Genomic DNA, 24624 nt, shown 5'->3' on the forward strand with positions numbered 1-24624 from the left:
CACCCGTTCTCATAATTGTGTTCGAACAAATGATTTGCAACGCTACCATGTAACGGGATCGAGCACAGACACAAACGTTTGGGTACGAAAACTAGATTATGTCGGGTTCCCTGAACGACATTTTAATAACATATCTGATCAATTGCTACAACTGAATTGGTGCCAGACTGATTTACTCGACGCTCCGGCCGAGTACAAGAATCTTCACGTAATACTTTTCGTTTTCGCCAATTATTACAGATCGCCCCGTCATTATTATCTTTGTTGATGAACAAATGAAAGAAAATATGGCGCGCTAAAATCGTGACCCTTGAGCTCTTTCCGAGGAGCGGTGACGTCACTGCCAATAAACATCATGTTTTAAAAGTGTGATCGGAGCCGGATTAAGCACTGGTGTAAACGCGACAATGGATCGTGATCCGCGGTCGTAAAAAAATGCAGAAACTCAATCCACCTTTCTGGATCTAGTGTAAACGCGGTCTAGAGAGGCCGACGCTAGGTTACTCCCCGAAAGCGGTGTTAAAAACAGTAGATTATCTGTTGCACAGCATGTTCCGAAAACTCGCTTTATTTGGTGCTCCGACAACTTTGTATGCGTCGTTTAACGTACGCTCGATAAATCACGATGGGGGCCTAAGATTCTAAAATCGTGTGAACGTTATTGGAAACAAAGCAGCAAATCGTATTATAGCAAGAGTGTCAGCCACAGTTGATGTGTTGGTGGTTCTGGCGCGGACAGCGAGGCCAAGCTGGTCTCACAGATGTTCCATGGGATTCAGGTCTGTTAGCGGGCCAATCCATCCGGTGAACCCCAACATTTTTCAGGTAGTCAGTCACCAGTCGGGCTCGATGGGGGCGAGCGTTGTCATCTTGAAAGATGGCATTTGGTCCAAGAGTCTGCAAGTACGGGACTGCATTCGGCTGTAGAATATCATCTTGCAAATACCCATCAAGGTGTTTTTCACGAGATGAGGGTTAATTGTGTCCGATGAGATCACTGGTGCAAATCACTGTGTAAACCATTAATGGTTCTGAAAAGCTTGATCGGTTTGAATATTGAGCATTACCTATTGACCATTCACAGACAATGGTAATTTTGGCACATTTGATTTGTGACTTTGCCTCATTGTTATTCGTGTAGCCAAGTTCAGCAACGCGTAATCATTGCAAATGTGGTATCATTTTAAAGAGGAACAGTTCAGCTGTTCATTGTGCATTGATATATTTCCATATACAAGGAGAGTATTAAAAAATAACAAATACTGGATTGAAAAAGTTTCCTTACTTTTTGTGAGCAGTTTATGTTCGACCAACGCTCAACGCCTGTGCCTCGAGAAAAATTTAACGGAAGCACTCCGTATCAAGCTTACTTGGGATTTATGTAAATTTAAACCTTATGCAGATATGGAAACTTTAGGTACAAAAAAAAAATTGACAGATTTACAAATAACTTACAGGGTTTACAGAAGGTAATGGTGAAAGACTTCTCTTGAAATATTATTCCATGAAATGCTTTACTTTTGGAGAATAAATTTTCGATATCGAGAATTACGGATTTATTTTAAACACATGTCATGACGGCGAACGTGCGGAAACAAAGGTGTGTTTTCCTGTTATTTTCTCCGGTTACACACCTATGTTCCGACACCCCTATGTTCCGACACCCCTATGTTCCGACAACTCAGCCTATATTCCGACACCCCTATGTTCCGACACCCCTATGTTCCGACAACTCAGCCTATATTCCGACACCCCTATGTTCCGACACCCCTATGTTCCGACAAGTTGTTCCCGCACATTATTACTCAATTGATCAATAACAAAAACACAACTTGTATTACGCCAGGTTTCCCAGTAATTTTCGACCGGGATTAGGTTTGAACATTCATAAGATGAATTTGTACTGTTTTAAAAAGTGATGAAATCACGCATGCATTTCATTTTTTTTTTTGTGGTTATACACATGAGTATGGCTCCCCGAGGTAGCTGGCAATAAAATACTCGGTACTTTGCTATTGTTAGGTGCGTGTCCGTGTTGGTAACATTTCATGAGCCTTCAATTAATAAAAATTCCAACCACTCCTGCGTTTATTGCGCCGATGTGTAATTTCTTTCCTTTGCCCCCCCCCCCCCACCACAATTTTTTTTAAATAATAATAATAATCATAATAATTTGTTAACAATTAATAACAATAAATAATTCAGTCCTACCACCCCCTCCATTACTCAGTCCTCTTCTAAAGAAACCGAATATTTGTAATAGCAGAATCTTGTTATCTATACTATTAAAAGCGTAACCTGCGCCATCTTGGATTGAAAATTAGAAGGTCCAGTGGTATGGCATCCTTGTGGAATCCAACACGGTTGTTTGTGTGGAATTCAATACGTTTGTGTGGTTTCAGACGTCGGGTTGCAAGTCTGCAAAACCCGGATCCAAACTCGCACTTACAAGTCATGTGATTGGAGGAAGTTTGGGCGGCGACCGTGCGTCAACCACTGGTCGATGTTGTTACCAGACTTCCTAGAAATCTTTCTGACAGGCGACTCATTGGACAGTGTTTCGCAGATGGTGCTCCGGATTGGTTCATTCATTGCCCCTTGAACGCCCAGCCGCCATTCGATCCGCCCTTTTTGGTCAGGTTACTTTCGTGTTGTACTAAGCATGGTTCTCCGGATTGGTTCATTCATTGCCGCGCAGGGTCGAAAGGGTCGAAGAGGCTGGGTGCCAGGACAAATCCGAAACCAATCTCACGAATTTGACCGAATTTGCATTGAATGGATTAAGTACCGTAGATTGATGTTTCGCAGGTGACCATGTGTCAACCACTGGTCGACGTTGTTATCAGACTTCCTAGAAATCTTTCTGCGGGTGACTCATTTGTTGAAAAGATTAAATGGAGAATATTTATAAAAAAGCATTCACTTCCAAACGGCATGAGAATTATCATGATGAACAAGGATGGGATCAAACGGAAGCTTAATAATTTGGAAACATTGGGTAGGGCCGGCTATAGGTTGGAAGGTGTCTAAGGGAACTTTACAATTAATAACATATTGGGGTTGGAGGGGGGGCCTTACACAAAGAGCCATTCTGGTCAGTGTATTGTGAGTGGTGTGTTGTCTGGTTTGAGACAGGCCACCTGTTGCTTGGTGAAGAAGGTCGCCGTGGGACCACTTTAGGTTGACAGTGGGTGGCGACCTTGGACCTTTTGCCAGTAAACTCAAATGGGTACATGAATACCGTTTTAGAATACGGTCTGTTCATGGAGGTATAATGTTGCAGTTTCAGAGTTTAACCATGGCGGTAGAATTGTGAAACCATTCCTTACTCTATGGTGAAACTTATACACACACGTCAAAGCCTGTTTTGAAGCTGTAAAAAAAAAGAACTTTGCTTTGCATTTGGTCAAAGTTGTTAAGCAAAACGGCATTAAGTTTCCTTTTGAATAAGTCCATTCACAAAATTGGTTAGAGCAGTGTGTCGGTCAGGTCTCAGAATGTACATTTTGCCAAATCCATTATGAAGATTAATTTAGTCGTCGGCCCGTCGGGTTGGTTACTGATGGAGATAATATTAACAAAAGAGACCTCGTGCGGCTGAATGGGGTACATTTTTAGGAGTTTGTCTATTGACCCAAACTGGACGTAACAAACCCTAAACATGACTTGACATGCTTTCTGAAAGTGAAATAAGTTAGAGAAAATTAAGGAGTGGGGACGAGTTTATCGTTTTTATTTAGTTTGTACGATATAGGGTTCCAGAGATATGGGATGTATGGAGGTTTGTTCCTAGAGCAGCGTGAACATGAACGCGGTCAGAAATTGTGTCGTTTGTCGTTCAAATTTCGCGAGATGCAATAAGCCCAAAGTGACAATAAAACAAAACCAGACCTGCCAAGTCTCACGCATTAGGCGTGAGACTCACGCATTTGGGCTCTGTCTCACGCTCACACGCACATCAACCATTATTGGGGCGAGATCGGGAAAAAAAATTAACGACATTTTTTGTACAAAATTTGTACAAACAGAGCGCAAAATTGCAGATTGCGCACGCGTTTGCTCATCCAGTAGGTTCAGCTCAAATTCGGCAGAGCGCAAAACGCTTATTGCGCACAAGTTTGTTCCGATTCTTTTAGCAAATTCGTTGAAATGCGCTCCACTAGCGAAGACACAACAGGCAGAAGAAGTGAGCGATTGATTTTGGACATCATTTTTAGTCTATTTTTTTCAAGTTTGGAAGGATATAATCTGACACAATCGAACCTCCACATTAACCATCAACATCTCCTGTGTACCTCAAGTGAGTTTTAATTATTCTGAGGAGGCTTTTGATGCATTTTGAAACACTTTTTGTCCACAATTAAATTTCACATTGTTTTATTTATTTATAAAAAAAAAAAAAAAAAAAAAGGTTGGGCGACGATTTAAAAAAGGCCTTCTTAAACTGGCAATTTTTTCCCGGGGGGATGGGGGTTGAGCTTTGAAAAATCTCACACATAGCTAGCCTCTGGACTTGGCATCTCTGCCTGCAAAACACTTTTTTGACGTTCACGTTAAGTGCTCCCGTTATACATGCAGCCTATTGACCAGAAAGTTTACAAGACCAATTCAGATGAGAATAAACTAAAAAGAGGCCTACGCTCTTACCACCCCCGCCCCCCCCCCCCCGAAAAAAAAAAACAGTAGATAAATTAGATTTGTGGCACACAGCATGTTCCAAAAACTCGCTTTACTTATAGTGCTGTAGCAACGCTATGTATCGTGGGACGTAAAAATGTAATTTTTGACGATGTTTTTTAAAAAGGAAATGCAAGCATTATGAATGTATATTGAGTGTGTGGAGAAAGTTTTGGTAGTGTAGTACAAAAGAAACTTTAGTTATTGCTGGCTAACGGTCAGTTTCACCTATCAACGCTGATTTGAAAAACGTGTAACGTTAGGGAGGCCCAACATATTAGACCCCTATAAGGATCACGGGGGAGCCTTATAGTTTCTAGATGCATAAGGTACGTTGTCTAACCCAAAACGAGGTGGGTACAGCCACTGCAAGTAGTGGTGGACGTGCGAAATAGCTTCATTTTGGGTTAGAATTATGACGCCATGCATAAATATTGAGAGTAGAGGCGTATAACACCCTCACCCACATTTCGAATATTTGTGTAAAGGATTTTTATATCCTAGCGGGGTGCCGCGCGAAGCGCGGCATCCCGCTAGTACAAATTAAACTCCTTTATGGGACTACATAATGATAGGTTACCGGTAAGTTCATGAACTAAATTGCGAGCATGTGTAGTTTCTTCAAGTCACACCGTTTTTCTTTTTTAAAAAAATGGCTAACACAAAATATTGGTACAGGTTGTCGGAACATAGGGGTGTCGGAACATAGGGGTGTTTGGGTCGTTGGAATATAAGGGTGTCGGAACATAGGGGTGTCGGAATATAGAGGTGTCGGAACATAGGGGTGTCGGAATATAGGTTGAGTTGTCGGAACATAGGGGTGTCGGAACATAGGGGTGTCGGAACATAGGGGTGTCGGAATATAGAGCAGTCACCATTTTCTCCTGACTCCATTGACCGATTGAGCTTAAATTTTCACAGGTTTGTTATTTTATATAGAAGTTGTGATACACGAAGTGTGGGCCTTGGACAATACTGTTTACCGAAAGTGTCCAATGGCTTTAACGTTCCGCCCCTCTGAAAGACTTGAACAGCTCTCTTTGAATTTTGGTTATTCGCTCCTGTCTTCAGCCAAGCGAGTGGCTGCCTCCCGCAAGGAACAATAACCTTATAGGAATTCCAACTCTTTGTCTAGTTCATGGGACGCGAAAGAGGCAGTAGCCAGCTTTCTCATGACATCCTAGTGGAATTCAACATGGTTGTGTCGTTTCAGACGTCGGGTTGCAAGTCTACAAAACCCTTACTGGAACTCCCTCTTATGAGTCGTCTGATTGGCTGGAGTCACAAGCGATATCTCCTTACATGTGTGGTTGTCTAGCTGGTGTTGATATGGGCCACTTCGACGGGGGAAGCTGTAGGCTGCACACACAGCCATCTCTTTAGGTTTGAATTGGGTGGCGACCTCGGACCTCCATTAACATTCCAGAGTGACTCATGCGTTCGTTTAGCTTCCCCGGGTCGACCCCGGTGTGTAGCGATTTTTTTCCAGGACGAACGTGGGTAATTATTTGCCCACGTTCGTCCTTGAAAAAAAAACCCGCAACACACCGGGGTCGACCCAGGGAAGCTAAACGAACGCACACATGTTTCGCAGAGGCTAGGGGTGCATGCGCCTCAATGAATGGTCCACCATTTTGTACAGGGGGGGGGGGGTAATTTCGCGTATATTAAGGCTTTATAAGAAGAAGAAAAAATACTTGCGTCTGTTACAGATGTGTTTATTATAAATAAGTCACTCGTGACTCATGTAGGCCTACCCAACTTTCCAGCATTTTGTAAACGCATCAAACAGCAACGGCCACTGTTGCTAATATTATTATAACTTCATTTTGTTCCATTTAAAAACCCTGTACCATTGGTGGTACGATCCATGTCATCCCCACACACAGAATGTATACACGCAGAAATTGTTAGCAAAACGTTTCTTGCTATTTGTATTAAACTAATGTGACACTATCTTTGAGCAAATTGTTCACAAGAAGAAAGTGAATACATTACTGATTCTTCTCATATAACTTTTGCAAGTTAAACCTTCGAATGGGTACATGAAATTGCCGTTTATAGGCAGTGGGCACTATTGGTATTAAATTACTCAAAATAATTGTCGGCATAAAAACCTCACTTGGTAACGAGTATGGGTAGAGGTTGATAGTATAAAGCATTGTGAGAAAAGGCTCCCTCTGAAGTGACATAGTTTTCGAGAAAGTAATTTTCCACGAATTTGATTTCGAGACCTCAAGTTTAGAATTTGAGGTCTCGAAATCAACAATCTGAAAGCACACAACTTCGTGTGACAAGGGTGTTATTTCTTTTATAGTTATCTCGCAACTCCGATGACCAATCGAGCTCAAATTTTCACAGGTTTGTTATTTAAAGCACATAGTGAGAAACACTAAGGTTTGTTATTTAATGCATATAGTGAGAAACACCAAGTTAGAAGAATGAATTTGACAATTACCAATTAATAGTGAGTGTTTTCACAGAGTTACGAACTTTGTAAAAACATCAACGGCTGTTTTGAAGCTGTAATGAACATTCCATTGGGCAAAAGTTCTGAGAAGCAACAAAATTGAAAGAACTTGAAGCAGTTTGGTCAGGACTCATGATGTACATTTTGCCAAATCCGTTTGTATACAAACGACTAAGCCATAGGGCGTCGGGTTTTGTCGGGCGTCGAGACTGTACACTGTAAAAAATTTGTGTGAATTCACAGTAGCTTTTTTGTTGGAAAGAATCAAAAATGAACAGCAGAAGTTGCCGTTTTCCTATTTCTCTGTGAATATACAAAACATATGCAGTCTCTAAACAGTGTGCTCCTATTCTCTGTAAATTTAAAGTAAGTCTGCTGTTGTAGGAACATTTTGTGACGGTACAGTGAACCCTTGAGGATTTGACACATTCTGCTGTTTCTGAACAGCCGGGTTGTCCTCTAACAGAACTAACTGCACTCTGATATAGCAGCTAATTGCCTTCCATTCTTAGCCACTATAATAAACTGCGGATTTAGGCTTTAATATCAGTGCTGGAAAGGGAAAACTACGGCCCTCATCATCGGTGTGGCGTGGGCGGGCATGTGTGGTGTAGGCTACTCAGTAAAGTAAAAATTGGAATGAAGACTCGTAGGCCCTAGTAGCCTAGAGCTAATTTTCGTCCGAAGATTACAGGATATGCCCCTACTCATGTAAAAAAGCATTGCATTTACTATCATAGGAACATTGTGGTGTCGGACTAGAAAGCTCTGAACTTTCCTTGGTTCATTGATAAAAAATTCATTTAACAGAGATCGTCCCCCCCTAGCGTATCACACTACAGTGATTTTTCCCTGGTGGCCCTCAAATTTTTGCATTAAACAAAGAGAAGACGGGTACCATTACGAAGTTCTTGTCGTCTTCTGTGTGTGTGCGCGGCAAAAAGGGGAAAAAGTGATCAGCAGGAACTGGTTCAGACCGGCTGGATCTTCCGCCGTAGTTTGTGCGCGTGCGCTCTCTCCACCATCACGTCACATTGTGCGCTCACTTAACTTTTGGAAGAGTTTGTACTTGACCTTTGCTGATCAGTTTCCACGACAAAAAAATTACAGGTAAGATTAAGAACACTATTCTGTGTTATTAATATGAATATTATTACTATTATTGTAAGTCACATGGTTAACATAAGCCTAACGCTCGTTAGGCTTGAACATAAAATATGACAATTGGAAAATTTATCATGTTTAGCGACAGACGATCGTCAGATCGATGATAGACGTGATAGATGACAGATTGTGTGTGTTTGTGTGTGTGCATGCATAACGTCAACACAACACACACAGACAGGCTGCATGTGGATTTGGGATGATTTGTTGTTTGCCATGGTCCATGGACATGAATTATAAAGTTGTTTTTCTGGTTCTGGAAATGTCTTGTCTTTTGCTTTACTAGCTTTCCAATTTCAGTTAATTAAAATTAGCCTACCCTCTGGCTCTAGTTTACTAGTAGTATTTTACAACATGTCTAGTCGATCATCTGACTGACAATACATTATACATAGATGTCTTACTCTTAGTAACACTAATTACAACTAAAAATCAGCAAATTAATTCAGTAAAATGAAAATGAATGTGATTATTTCAGTCACAATTTTTTATACTAAAAATTCCTACACTAGGCCTAGGCCTACCTATTAACCTTACTACTGTTTTTTTACTTGGTTGGCAAGCTGATTTATACTAAACTCACTGTGGTGAACATATGAGCAGATGAGGATGCATTAAAACACATTTTTTAGCCTGGCATGCCAGGGGCCGATTTCACAAAGCAATAAAATTCATCGCATGACAAATTTTCAGTATCACCATAGAGATTTGTATTGTGACATCACACTTTACTTAGCAACTACGATTGATTTGAAGTTACGATCAATTTGAGATCTTTGTGAAATCGGCCTCTGGTCTGGTAATGGTATAGTAAGTGACGATCCATTTTGTTTGTATCTTTTTGTCGATTGAGTGCTACTGCTAGTAGTAGTACTGTGTAGTACTGTTCTGTAGTAGTAGGTTTGTTCACAACCGCTAGAGGGCGCTGCGCGCGCTGGACCAATTTCCGTTAATGAAAACTGTGCCGCGATCTCAAGTAGTGCGCCAATTATTTAATAACTAATGGATCAGTTGAAAGTTTTCTTTAAATACTTTTCAAGTGGGAACATCTTCCAGTTCTGACTTAACCAGATATATTCGGCATTTGTTTATAGACAAAAGGTACAAGTACAACATCAATATTAAACCCTTACTTTTCAATATCATGAAATAACCAGTGAAAAATTCATCGTGTTTTATATGCTCTTGTTATGAGAAATGCTGACAACAGCTTAAAGGGACACAAAGTATAGCAGTGTCATGGTAATTACCAATGTTGTAAATGGCCTCTGGTATTTATATATTTTGAATAATATACATGTTTGTGATTTGTTTTCTTTTTCTTTCTGTATAAAGGAAACTGCAAGAAGCTCTGACTTTGACTGTGACACGGATAGCCCTGTACTGGCCTATGCAGGTAAAAAATACCTTCGAAAATAACTGACATTTTAGTTCCCCAATTTAATTTCACCATTAATAATAACTTGAACATTGAATGATAATTTTCTCACCTGAAGTACATTTGAGTTGAAAATCAATCATACTTAAATTTTTGTGCATATGCTTACAAGGATAAGTATAGTATTACTGATGGAACTATGGTGTTTCCCATACTTAATAAAATCAATCTTAAATCAGATGGTTTATTGTTTCCAATAAGACATTTTGTCTACAGCTTTGTGCTCATATTTGAAATTGTAAAGTGAACTTGCCAACATTTTTCTTAAAAACTTAAACTCCCACACCCTGGATCATCTGAAAAATACTGCAATATTTTGTGGTCAACAAAAAATGTCACCGATTCAACATTTTAAGCCCACAGATTTCCTATGCTCATTAGACTTACCCCGTGTGTCTTAAAAATATTAACTGTGGGTAGATGTAAATAAAGATTTGGTAAAAAAAAATACCTCATTTTATAACCTAAACTGGTCCTTTTGTTATTTGCATTTGCAAATAAATTGATGTTTGTTTAAATGCTTGTTTCTGCTGCAGGTGACAACCCCTTCCTGAGCGCAAAATGTGCAGTCTGCATCGAAAGGAATCCACTACTCCATTGCAGTGATCTTCTCAAGGGTCTTCAGATGTGGTTCGTGGTGTTCTATGTTTTCAATCTACAATACCCACCTAATATTGCAGCTACTCTTGAGTTCATGCAAAGGTAATTATTTTGAAGCACTTGTATTATTCTTCATTTTGGCCAAGTGGAAACAACTGCAGTTCAACTGCACTTAAAGAGCGGCTTTAATGTGACGTACTCATTTTCCAATAGATATAGTCCTCATGTGAGTGGTGAAAAAATTACAAGTCTCTTACCTCATGTTAAAGTGGTGTAATTGCCATTCTATTCGATACCCTCCAGTGCAAAATTTGTCAACGTTCAAAACATCCTACATGACATCATTCAAGAGAAAAATGGGTTCATTTTTGTACCGGTTGTTTTGGTTCATTCGTGACTTCAATTTGAAACATGACGTCATTGGATTATCAACAACTAATGAGTCTTTTCCATCCAAGGAGGCATTTTTGGAAAATAAGTATATCACAAAATTGAATTTGACATGAAAGACCCTCTTTAACTGTGTGATTAAGTCTACAGTGCACAATCCAATAAATTCAGTAAAACTGTTGGAATAAATCAACCACAATTATTTTGTTCATAAATGCCAACAAAGATACAACCGCTTTTGTTCCAGTTAGTTTACCTGCCAAACTTGTGTGACTTAAGACATGCAAGTGTAAACCGAAATGAATACTTATTTTACACGGTACTGCAGCAAACAGTGCAATAGTGTAATGGAGCATAAAAGTTGGATTTTTGCAAAAATTAGTTGTTGTTTTTTTTCTGAGTGTGCTTACCCCCCATGAACATTTTGTTTGCATTTTTTTTTTCTGTTCTGTGGATTCAGTGAACGTTTTTGAGTCTAATGGTACCATGTTAGAAGAGTTTGTGAGCAGCCAAATTAGTTTTACACGCAATTTCACACCGTACTGCAGCTGACTGTACGATGGGGGGGGGGGGGGGGGATAGACGCTTTTGACTGGCATGGTGCAGCGCAGGGTTAAGAGCAATAGTCAAAAAAGAAAACAAACATTTTTTAACAAACATTTTCCCTCAAGAGTATTTACTACTGTTAACTTCCTTTAAGACTACAATGTGTTTAGAACAATGCCCATCAACGAGTATGACAAATAAGCATAATCATACAAATCAACTTTAAAGTGGATACTGGCATACAGAATTAGATTGATGTGTATAATGTACAGTTTTGTATCTTTTTTATGTGCAGACTGCTGTTCAAGATTAGACCGGAAAGAGGCAGCAAGAGGTCCTCCAACACCAAAGGAGGGCCCAATAACAAAGTTGTACAACTTTGTACCAAGCTGAAAGACTTTGAAGAAATGTGGGTGGTGTAGAAGTAAAACAGTTCAGATAGCACTAAAGTTGAATGTTTTTTTTTTAAACAGCACTACATGGTGTATGTAACAAAATTCCTGAGTGTTTTAGCTAGTTTTCTTGTTAAAGTGAACGCTTTAACTGTTTTTAACTGTTTCACTCTTGAATTAACAAGCAATAAAGTAGGATAGGTTTGTCTCAGTTCATGACCCCCCCCCCCAAAAAAAAAAAAAAATAAATAATAAATAAATAAAATAAAAATAAGCTTTGAAATTTCATAAAATTTACTTGGTGTGACAAACATGTAAAAAAAAAACACTAACTGGGGGAATTTTTTTTTTACAGATGTTCGCTGTTACCCTGTTGGGCTTAATATCTGTGTTTTTCTCCATGCACTGATGTGTTCAGCACTGCATACTCAGTACTGGGTATACAGTGCTTATAATCTACATCAGTGTATGGATAAAAACACACAATTATAATTCTTTATCACCGATGCAAAATTAACATGAACATTTTCTCTTGGAACCAGTTCAAGTATGTACTGTATTTAATGTTTTTATAAGTATTATTGCTGCAATGCTTATAATAGACAGATTGAAATTGTATAATCATTAAAGACTGAAAAAATCTTCCCTTTTAAGTAATTTTAAACAATGTGAAAAACACAATTTTATTCAAAAACATCACCTTCAGTACACATTTGCACACTGGCAGAAATTTAGACAAAAGGCCTATACTTATGAAGTTGGAAATACTGAGCCAGTGTTTCCATTGTCCGATCATTTGAAACTGTATGTAAGTTGCCTCAAGCCGACCTTTGGGGGTTCAAAATTTTGGCAAACTTTGATTGATTTTCGATAAAGGGGCACTTCAGACCAAAACATTTCGCAGGATGCTTACAACCATGATCATCTTTGTAACAGTAGTCTTTAGGTTGAAAATGTTACACCATTTGTTATCAAGGTCATCACCAGTGTATGAACCTACCCCTAATTAATAGTTTCTCTTGAAACAATTTCCATTATGAATTGAACACAAACGTAGTACGAATCGTGTTTTTGTTATTGATGCAATATTTATGGACAATAGAGACTGGTTGAAGTCGGTAATGTGTAATAGTTAAAACATGCAGAGTTGTTCACTTATTTAAAGAGGAAGGGAAATGAGCAATTCATTTTTTGTGATGTACTCCTTCTTTTCCAATAGATAGAGTCCTTATGTGATCAGTGGGGAAAAATATCTCTAACCTCACTTTAAAATGATGTAAATGGCCCTTGTATTCGATAACTTTCCGGGGCAATGGTTATCGAATACAATGGCAATTTACACCATTTTACAAGAGTAGAGACTTGTAACTTTCCCCCAATCACACGGGGACTCTACCAAAATTGAATTGGTCATTTCCCTTCCTTTAAGTCATTTTAAACAATAAATTATTTAAAAAAAAAGTATTTAAAAGTATTATTCCTTGTGTACATTATGACGACAGTTGCATTATTTTGAGTGAATTTCAATTAAAGTTGAAAAAACTGTTAATGTTTTGTGAAACTGAGATAAAACGTGTGTGATATGTCTTTTATTTTCTTGTTTGAATTATATTAATGAGAGGGTGGTCAAGGTAGCAAAACAAAGCATTGTGTATACACAGAAGATTGGTCATCCTATGTGACATAACAGAGATTCAACGTAAACGCGCAGAAAGCAGTGTATGTTCTGTCACAGAGAGTTGTTCGTGTACAAAACACTATGTTGATGAACAAAATCCTTCAAATAAATCTACTGTTGTGCCACAGAGCTTCTACATTTTAGCCAACATCAATTACAGTGGATTGTGCTGTGAAGGTACAGTACACATCACAGGAGATTCTGATGTTGATGCACAGTGGAAAATCACAGTTGAATCTTCTGTAGACAAAAGTAGCCTCCGTAATGCCAATTGACAAAACAAACTACTGTAAATTAACAACATTTTTTTTAACAGTGTAGTTATTCAAGACCAATAAAATTACCGTTCCTATTTAGTTTGTATATTATTTATGCATGAGCTACGTCACAATGCTAATCCAAAACGAGGCGATGGGCGCAGCCACTGCAAGTGATAGGGGAAGTGCGCACATAGCCTCATTTTGGGTAAGAATTATGACGTCATGCATAAATATTAAGAGAGCATAGGGTTCCAGACATATGATCTCCAGAGATATGATAACATAATAAAATTTGATGTTTTGTCAGGGAACTTCGTCACGCGGGGTGCGCGCCCCGGCGGATGTTGACCAGAAAGTTTACATGACAATTAATTGATATGAGAATAAACTAAAAATTAATGAGCCCGACGCTCTGTTACCTCCCCCAAAGCGGTGGTCAAAACAGTAGATTAGATATCTGTTGCACAACATGTTCCGAAAACTCGCTTATTCAGTATTTGGTGCTCCGACAACTTTGTATGTGTCATTGGACGTACGCTTGATAAATCACGATGAATGGGGCCCAAGATTTACCAGCGAAAAACTATGTTTACCGGTGAAAAACAGTGTTCATCGAGATAAACTATGTTAATATCATGTGACAAACATGAAAATCGGTGGTAAACACTGTTTATCGAATTATTTGGCAGATGGCTTGCCATAGGAAGCGCGGCATCCCGCTACTAGTAATATAGACTGTGCAAGTCTCGCGCAGATTTGAACTTCCGGGACCATTGTGGTCCCAACCTTATGGAGTTTTACGTTGGGGAGATTTTGTTTCGTCCATTACTTTAGTTTAATATAGTTTATTACCATAAAAATGACATATGTTGTTAAAAATGTAATGCTAATTAACAACATATGTAAAAGTAAAAATAAAGTCAACATAAAAACAAAGAAAAACCGATATTTAAACTTGACCTCAGGTCAGGTTACTTGTAAAAAATTAAGAATTTGTGCCCATCTCCGATCACGAAACTTACGCAGACGCTTGTTTTGGCCGCGCGGGATGGAAAGCCTTTTCATTGGTCGCTTAGGCGTCGGCTTCCTCTTTAAAATGCGTCACGCGTTTATCTAACGCCCTTGCGACCATCGTGCGTCCGCGTATAAATAAGCTTTCAGTAGTTTCACATTCGGGCGTAGATTTACAAAAGGGGTTTAAAAACATTTAAGATCAAACAAACATCCTTGTCCCAGAGTTTTACTTTTGTCTATACATAGACTTTAACCGATAATTGTGTATTTGTTTAAAAAGCTAAAACTAATTTAAACAAGCTCTAATGGGTATTTTTGTTGTTCAGATTCGGCATTAAGAAAAAATTAAAGCAAAGATTTGATTCATAAAAAAATTAAGTTATTCAGTTGTCGTGTTTTCTCGCTCCGGTGCGCGCGAGACTTGCACAGTCTATAGACCTTTCCTTTGTTTACAAACATTGGGGCGAAACCAGCGCATGCGCAGTTTCTGGTTGGCAATTTACTTTATAAAATGTCGCCTGACGGTGGAGACTTTGGGCTTACAACTTTATAGTACAAACAAGTCGCTATAGAATCGTACAGTAATTTCGTGAAGAATTTCAGATTCAGCAGTCAGGGATGACAGTTGTGAGTGCTTGGGTTTTGATTAAAACAACTGGATCTGTGGTTCTGCGCAACTGTGTGTATGCGTGGCAGGGTAAGCCTCTCTAGTCTCTGTCACGTTAACCTTGTTACTTGTTGACGTTCTTTATTAAACTTTTATCTTAGGCAAGCGGGCATTTTAAATTTGTATTTTCATTTAAATTGTTTTTAATTTCAAACTAGGCCATGGAGGTAGGCCTCCATGACTAGGCATAGGGCCTATCTCTGTTATTTGGGGGAACAGCGTGAAAAATACGTAGGGACCTACACATATTTATACCGGACCACTGTTACTGAAGATAGTGTTTCCTCAAGCAAACTCGCCCCACCGACCAAACTATACATACTGTGGACAATCACTCAATATCCGGATGTACTCCTAGAACTATTCCGGTTTCGTCTGCTATCGTCTCCCATATTGCGGTTTCGTCTGCTGGGCCTATCGAAGTTTCGTCTGCTATCGTCTCCCGTTACTGGAGACGATAGCAGATGAAACCGAAATAGTTCTAGGAGTAATCCGGATGATGGTAATCTAGCTTACTCGCCCATGAAAATGTCATCCTCGGGCAAGGTCACCCCAATAAGCAGATCATCTCCCAACGCCTGCCTATTTACAAGTATTTATTTTCAATTTCACTTATGTATGAATGAAAATAATGTGTGTAAGCAAAATAACGCTTTTCATCCATGAACCCTTTAGGCACCCACCAGTATTAAGCCATTTGACTCACACCACTTCCCAGTCATGATCTTTCAGAGTTTTCATTATAAAAAAAGAAACGCTTTAAGTTTGCTTCAGTGACCATGGCGACTTGAGAAATAATTTACAGTTAATCCAAGCCAGGGGGCGACTTTGGCGGGGGTTGACAGTGCTAGGGGCGAGCTTGCCAGGGGGCGCCTTTGTTGAAGGTATGTTTTTCGGGGCGGTCTTATTTCCTAGGCTGAGAGTTGTCAATAGATGTAGATTTGGGCACGTAACCTATAGCGCTTAGAGACTTTATTTTGTATTATGCGCTATTATAAGAACTGTTTGTTATTATTATTATTATTATTATTATTATTATTATTATTATTATTATTATTATTATTATTATTATTATTATTATAGGCTACCAAAATAATAACAAGTCCTGTTTTTTCTTTTTGCTTTTTAATCAGCATTGGAGAAGCGTGTAGTACTGTTCAAGTTGGAGGCAGCAAAACAGCTGGAGTATATGACCCAGGCCATGAGTATACAACCATGTACTGTCAAAGATCTTCATTTTGTTAAGATTCGAGTACTTTTTCAAAATTAGTTATGTGACATTATTCTACTCATTTCTCAAAAACTACAGCACCTCAGTAAGTAATATTTTAAGGGAGGCTTTCTACTATCATTATCTTCAAACTGTGGAAGTGTAATGTAAATTTGTGGACATTGTGTTTTGTGTTAGAAAAGAGTACATAGACCCTAAACCATGTTATGACAGGTGTGGACAGATCAGGTCAGTAAAATCTAACGTGGATGTCACTTTAAAAGCCACTCTAGAAAGTCTTGATCTGTACACACTTCGACAAATTAATCCAGATGCATGTATATTTTCTCTCCTTCCAAAAGAAGATGATAAGGAAACGGTCACCTTCAGAAAACGAAAATAACATGAAAATTAAGCGGGAACAACAATAAAGAAGGTCCAACAATGAGATCAAGCTGTGTGCACAAAAATATTAATTTAATTTTTTGAAACAGTTTAAATAAATGTACAGTTTTTTAGCAAAATATAGGACAATAATATGTTTTAAATACATTTGTTCCTCGGAGAGGTTAAAGGCACTGGACACGAAGAACCATTCAATGGTCAATGTATCATATGAAAGTTGATAACTTTTCCTATCCCTACCAAATAGCAATGTACCACATTGAGAGGGGCTATCTCGCCTGTCCTGCAGTTGTGCATGGATCTATAAACAATGATGAACCCACCACTCGGTGACCTACATCCTGGGCACCCTCGCATCTACATCCTGGAAATGCATGTCCATGCCTGGGATGTAGGTTATCATGTGGTGGGTTCATAATTTAATATTTCCATGCACAGCCGCAGGACAGAATGATGAGATAGCCCCTTTAATTTGTGACCTTAAATTTTGACCAAACTAGGGCAATACATCTTTAAAAACAAATTTATTAGTGTATTACTTGTACATATTTTTTAACAAAGATAATTTATTCTACCTTTAATCTTGAAGTCTAAATATGTATAATTTTAACAAATTATATTTTACATATAAATAAGTTATAATAAATAAATTTGGATAATATGAATAAACAATTTAAAACGAATACAACCGTGTTTGTATCCTGATTTGATTTGTGAATGTGCATGCAGGATCAATTACTGTAGGGCCTTTTTAGACATCATAGAAACAAATTGAAATCCACAAATACTTGATTTATTGTGTTGTAGCTGCAGCTGAATATCAAAATCAAACCTGCATCAACCCATAATAGTAATAACCAGTTTTTATGGAGTGCTTTTCACACCCATAGGGCGTCTCAAAGCACTTCCAACATTATTCCCCCTGGTCATCACTGTGCATTAATTCAGTTCTCAAACCATCTCAGCTCCATGAGAAGTATACAGCATGTGAAACAATAACAAATAATTGTATGTGCTACTCGGCTAAATCAATCACAAGATCCATCTCTGCCATCACAGGTATCAATTTACCCCTGGGTGGAGAGAAGCAATTACAGTTTAAGTGTCTTGCTCAGGGAAACAAGTGTCACGACAAGGATTCAAACCCACACTGCTGAACAGAAGCAACAGAGCTAGTCTATTTAAACCTTGTTTCCTCTTTACCCACATAATTCTATTTAACAAGTGTTGTGATGTAAAGTAGCTGTCTTTGCTTGAAGTTTGAGATCTGATGTGTGTTGTGTAAACAATTCAAAACAGTTGATTATTACTGTAGCTTTCCTCAATTTAATTCATTTCTTGAAAGCTTTTGGAAGATATCTTCTTGCTGTGTGTCTGTTAGGCCATGTGATCAATGGATTCAAGCAAGACGACATGTTTTTTATCCACAAACTAAATACTTTAGAAGCACTCGATCTCAACAAAAGCCTCCTCTTCCCAACTAGGCCATCCGTCGACTTGTCTTGACCCCAAGTCGAGTTGTCCGACGGTTGAATAAATCATCCGTCGAGTCGTCCGAACCGTTGAGTTGTCTGAACCATCGAGTTGTCCGAACGGACGAGTTGTCCGAACGGACGAGTTGTCCGAACGGACGAGTTGTCCGGCGGACGAGTTGTCTGGTCTCCGTTCTCCTGGTCACAAGGCGGACATGGGTTCGGGTTATTACAATGTATCTTTAACAGGCTGACTAAATAATGGTGGTGATGAAGCTTTCCTGTCTAATTTCTCCTTAGAGGGCTCTTGTGTTGTTGTTCCTGGTATTACTCCATTGCTGTATATAACAAAAAAGAAAACAAAATAAAAGGTTGTGATAACCTCTGTAGTAAAGCCTCAAAGTAGTATACAGAAAAAAAGTCTTATTCCATAAATACCTATAAATTAATTATTATAATGGAAGTGTAGGAAATAATAACCTAAGGAATTTAAACCCTTTGTTCATTGTTTCCACCAGGTGTAGAATCAACCGATAACTAAACTAGCCTAATTCCTTCCTTAATTAATTACCTGAACAAAATTTTTAACATGTAAAAACTAAACGTTAAATAAAGTAGGCCCCTTCCATTCTGACTTTTAAAACGACCAGTTCATTGGCAAGAGACGGTAACCCTTCTTTATATCTTTGCGAGCAAAATGTGGATACATGAAAATGTGTGATACTCGTGTTGTGGGACTGTGTGAAAATGGAAGAAAAAATGCACTATTCTCTATATAATTCTCTAAACAATTTTTGGGAGGTAGCTGGAACAGGAAGAAAATGTGCGATGTCTCAAAATGTATTATTATGAGAAAACTGACAGTTCTGTGTGACATTCCAATGATTCTTTCGAATCAATATGAATAATCCAACCATCGAGGAAAACGCTTACTAACAACATAGACTAGAGTCTGTCCTTGCTAACAATAACACAGAAATAATGAATGATTTACCAGACACAATTTGTTTCCACAAAGTGATCACACCATGCATGCATGCATGCATATCCGGTCATCATGTCGTGACTGTTGCCAATCTATCCTGTTGCGCTGGCGGACGTGTTTCGGCATTTATCCACGCTTTATTTTGATCCTGAAACTTGTCAACTTCAGAGAAGCGAAAGAACTTTAACCCTTCTTTTGATCCGAACCAATTTTTGCAGCAACAGCGGCTAAGAATCATGATTATTCGACTGTAAAGTTCGTATCTGTATACATTTGCACACAAGTAAACAAACTTTTGCCAACCAAGATGGCGGAATTGTTTTGTCACGTGACTCGTAACGTGTCAAAAGAAAGGTCTATTGGGAGATCAATGTTCTATTTCTGTGATATAGATCAACATAGTCTTGGCCCAAGACGATGGTGCTTGATTCTGGATAGTGTACTACGCGCGGTTGAATCGCCAAAGCGCGCCCGCCACGGTATGATTTAGTTACGTGGACGGCTCGAAATCTAGGCCGTGTCCGAAACGGCTAATTCGGCTACAGCTACGGCTAGATCGCGCGCGTCTGCCTATTCTTCAACACTGGTAGACGCGCTGATCTATACGTAGCTGTAGCCGAAGTCGTCGTTTCGGACACGGCCTTAACTACACTCTGCCGTCCACGTAACTAAATCATACCGTGGCGGGCGCGCTTTAGCGATTCAACCGCGCGTAGTACACTATCCAGAATCAAGCCAAGACTAAGATCAACAGGGCCTAATTTCATAAGCACAAAAATTTGCTTAGCATGAAATTTATTTCATGATAAAAACAAGATTACCAACCAAATTTCCATTTGCTGTATGTTACTTCTTACTTGGTATTCAGCTGGTGTATTCTTCTCCTGAAAAAGTCACGTGGAAATTTGGTTGGCATTCCTGTTTTTAACAAGGGAGAAATTTCATGCTAAGCAATTTTTTGTGCTTAGCAGCTCTTTGAAACTGGGCCCAGCATGTTAGCTTCAGTAGGAAAGCACGTGACCAGGCAGACGGCGCGAGAATGGTTCAATGGGCGTGAATAGCAACGAGTGCAATTTAGTGGTATGCTCAATCTGAAGACTGCGCTCAATTTCGCTCAATCTTCAGCTTGACTGTCGAAATCCACTAACAGTGCGCAATGTGGGAGCAGTGTGACCGCGCCAGCGCTTGGAGTCATGGTGACTGGAGACTGGCAATCTTTTCTGAGCGGCAACTTTGGATTTTATACGTGAGCACTTTTGTTTTTCTTTCCCAAGAAAGAAATATAAATATGCGGGCTTTTACGAACTATTCGAACTGGAGATAATTATTTTGCGCAAAACGCCAAGGCCAAAACTATTCAAAACGAGCAGCGCAATCTGCCATATTGAGCAAATTCTTAAATTGCGCCCAATGTACGCACGTGTTGAACGTTCACAATAATAAAGGCGATCTGCTGTAGACACTGTATGTTGGTTGGCAATTGGTAGCATGCAGTAGTACTAGTTGTCGTAGTAGTCGTAGCACATGCACTGTCGTAGTAACTCAGCCAAAGTAAGGTGACTGCAGAGCTTGCTTTTATTATAATTTTTGTGGAAACCTGAGTACAGCAGCAGCAAAGCATACACTATGGCTGGTGAGTATGTAGCTTGCCCTGCACGGGTCTTAGGTTGGAATTTAAGATTTCCGTATCTCGATTCTCTGTGTAGTTCCACTTGTCATCATGCTTGTTAATTATAAAAAAGCGCCATTTTTCGGTAGTTCATCGAGTTGCAATAGCGTAACCCTCCTTCTGGCGGCCGTCGGTATCTCTGAATCTGAACTATATCCTCCGATACCCCAAATCTGCGCGTTACAAATATTCCTGCAGGCACCTTTCCTGCCGCGTAACTTTTTGTTTACAAAACGCAATGACATAATTTTTTGATTTCATGAAAGTAGGTCTATACAACATAATCTTCAATCTCCCGCAAAGATGGGACAAATCGTAGCCCTGGTAGGACGTCAGTCAGTGCGGAAAAGTTTCCGTATGGCGCCACCACTGTTTCATTCGAAATAAAATAATATAGTATCTAATTTACCTGATTGATATATCCCTTTTTGTAAAAATGAGTGAAAAAGTCGTGGCGCCATACGGAAAGTTATTGTTTAAATAGAAAGCTGGTCCCATGAGTAATTTGATAGTAAAAAAATTATTGCCATCCCATGTAGGATCATTATTCACAAAGTTATGCTCGTTTAAACGTTGCTTTTTGGGGGAGGGTGTCTGTCATATATTTGAATCAATTATTTTTTAGCGCACATACACAAAATTGGTATCAATGGAAAGCTTGTCCTATATAAAAGTTGATAGTAAAAAAAATACTGCCATAGGTTCATTATTCACAAAGATTAGTTGCGATAACGAGGTTGTTTCGAGCGGAAACAGTTGATCTGGTCCAACACGTACAATTTCGACAGCTAGTCACCAGATTTGCCCCATTTTCACCACTTTCAAAAATCATGACACAAATTCTGAGGGTACGAACTTAATCCGCAGTGTCTAATGCAGCCTGCCATAATACTCAAAACACCATTTAGGAAACATTTTGAAGAAAAATTGACAAAAACTTACCACTTTTTCATCGATGAAGTTTGCCTTTTTTTACCTGTGACAGATACAAATACCCAAAAGGGGCGGATCGGTGGACTCGCTAATAAAGGTTCTTTACAATGCGAACACAAGTTTGACTACAATTTTCTTTATTTTTTACCTGATTTGAGAAGCTGAAATTCCGCTCATATTTTCTTAGTGTCCCTCACTATATTCTCAACGAGTTCACAGCTAACAAATATATCCATTGAAGAAATTATATCAGAAAATATGTTGAAGTTCTGCACTGGCGATGTTGATCATCGTGTACCAATAGATAGTAAGAGCCTACTCGTAGAACTATTTCGGTTTCATCCGGCTATCGTCTCCCGTAACCTCCTCTAGGTTTATAATTCTCACGCGTTAAACGATGATGGTTCAATCATTGTTCAATTAATTTTGGAATCAGAAATCTCTCTTTATTTTAATTTTAATCTCGCCAAAATTAGGTTTTATGTGTCCTTTGATATCTCAATGTCCGAGGGGGCGACCAGAGAACCCACTCCGAAATCTCAAAAATGTTAAAAGTTATAAATTCTTACCGTAATTCAGTCCCCAAATACTCCATTTTACCACTACACTACAAATGCTGATTGTCCCCGAACTCTGCCGAACGCATCGCGAAGTCACGACACATGACGAGCTTGCGCATATTATTTTTTTCCAGGACAAACATGGAGAATTTTCGCACACGTTCGTCCGTCCTAGAATTAAAAAAAAAACTTGATCCGTGCTTTGTGTACAAAACATATGGACACACGTCTAGGAATCAGCCACGATTGTCCTAGGAAAAAAATAATATGCGCACGCTCGTCACGTGTCGTGACTTCGCGATGCGTTCGGGGACAATCAGCATTTGTAGTGTAGTGGTAAAACGGAGTATTTGGGGACTGAATTACGGTAAGAATTTATGAGATTTCGGAGTGGGTTCTCTGGTCGCCCCCTCGGACATTTAGATATCAAAGGACACATCTAGAGCCTAATTTTTGCGAGATTTAAATAAAAATAAAGAGAGATTTCTGATTCCAAAATTCATTGAACAATGATTGAACCATCATCGTTTAACGCGTGAGAGATATAAACCTTTGAGGTTACGGGAGACGCTAGCCGGACAAAACCGAAATAGTTCTAGGAGTAGTAAGAGCCCAAGTGCGCATGGCTTTGAGTACAGTGCATTATCTTGCCGCAATTCGCCGTCAAAACAGGGTAGGTGCCGTTAACTGCAACTGTGAAGGTGGAGGCACAGAGTCGCAGTGTTGACAATGGCCGATAGAGGCATCTTTAGGAAGACGAGGATATGATTAGTGCTGGGCGAATAGTGAAATTTTGTTATTCGGATACCGCTGACCAACTATCCGAAATTAACCGGATATTCGAATACCCTTTTTCCGCCGCTAGAGGGCACTAAAAAAAAAAAAAAAAAAAAAAAAAAACTTTTTTTTTTTTTTTTTTCCAACTAGTAGTTGATATTCGGTAAGCGCTGCCAACTATCCGAAATTAACCGGATATTCGAATACTTTTTCCCCGACTTACTGCTTAAGTGGTTTACAGCATGTAGGACTACTCTCTTATCTCTTTTATTATTACATCGGTCGTTGCATTAATCATCATCAGCGGAAAGCCGGCCTCAGGTCGACCTACTTTCTTGCGCCCACAACAAACAGTCGGCAACGCGCAGGCAAAATATATGTCACACACACAACTAACTAGCACTAACAACAATAGTCCTAAACAACAACCCTTCCCCCATGCTCGGACGCAGTGTGAGTGTGTGACCCCAAAAGCCCAAAATGATAAGTCAGTGGCCGACTGTTTTTTGTTGACACAAGGGGAAGGTCGACCTGGTCGGCTCAGATCAACGTCGTGTGTGTGGATTACAAAACGGCCATACTCCATTCACAAGTTTTGCACGGCCAATCAGATAGCAGGACTGGGTTACATGTGAGAGCCAATAGAAAACTAAGTCATGTTGAAGTGCGGACCTTCTGCTGTAGAAAACGTCCAGCGCCCTGCACTATGGTTAATGTCAACGCCCCTCTGATGAGTGACTGACTAACACAATGACTCCATGCTTCTAGTGACTTCACAGGAATTATAAACAACCACGTTGAAATAATAAAATAATGGAAAGGAAGAAGGTTCTCACGGTTTTGTTGTACAATTACTTGTAATTACGTCAGACTCAGCACAGAACTTTAACCCACAAAGAAAATACACTTTCACATTTCTTTCAGAAACTGAATATAATACTATTTATTAAACCTTCTCTGCTGGATAATGCATACACATTTCTTTTACTAGAAATAGTGGTTTTTCTCAGAAACGGGATGACTGACAAGTGACAAATGACAAATAAACGGGATGACAAATATTTATTAAACTTTCAAAGGTGGTTTTTTAAGTTTAGGTTTGTTTCCTTGATAATTTAAAGTTTTAAACAGATGGGTTTGTTTTTTTAGAAATGGGATGACAAATATTTAATAAACGTTCAAAGGTGGTTTTTTATGTTGAGGTTCGTTTCCTTGATAATTTAAAGTTTTAAACAGATAGTTTTTTTTTTAGAAATGGGATGACAAATATTTATTAGACTTCAACAATCAACAGTAGTTTCAAACTCAACAGGTAGA

General features: G+C 39.1%; 1 protein-coding gene and 1 long non-coding RNA gene across 3 annotated transcripts in view; both read left to right on the forward strand.

Moving 5' to 3' along the window:
• The first annotated feature begins 8175 nt into the window (after window positions 1-8175).
• LOC139936627 (uncharacterized) lies at window positions 8176-13638 on the forward strand. 2 transcript variants are annotated; one of them, XR_011785987.1, is made up of 4 exons: window positions 8176-8257; window positions 9647-9707; window positions 10286-10451; window positions 11581-13638. It is a non-coding gene; the product is annotated as an uncharacterized lncRNA (long non-coding RNA). The 2 variants fall into 2 exon arrangements; XR_011785988.1 differs by having other exon boundaries at window positions 10286-10379.
• A 7191-nt stretch (window positions 13639-20829) lies between these two features.
• LOC139935784 (multifunctional protein ADE2-like) overlaps window positions 20830-24624 on the forward strand; it is a 47859-nt gene continuing 44064 nt past the window's right edge. The window contains exon 1 of the mRNA XM_071930365.1: window positions 20830-21001. Within this exon, the coding sequence (XP_071786466.1) occupies window positions 20995-21001 (7 nt within the window). The 5' untranslated portion in view covers window positions 20830-20994. The remainder of the gene's footprint in view (window positions 21002-24624) is intronic.

Source organism: Asterias amurensis, chromosome 4 (genome assembly GCF_032118995.1).
Source record: "Asterias amurensis chromosome 4, ASM3211899v1".
In the NCBI taxonomy this organism is placed as follows: domain Eukaryota; kingdom Metazoa; phylum Echinodermata; class Asteroidea; order Forcipulatida; family Asteriidae; genus Asterias; species Asterias amurensis.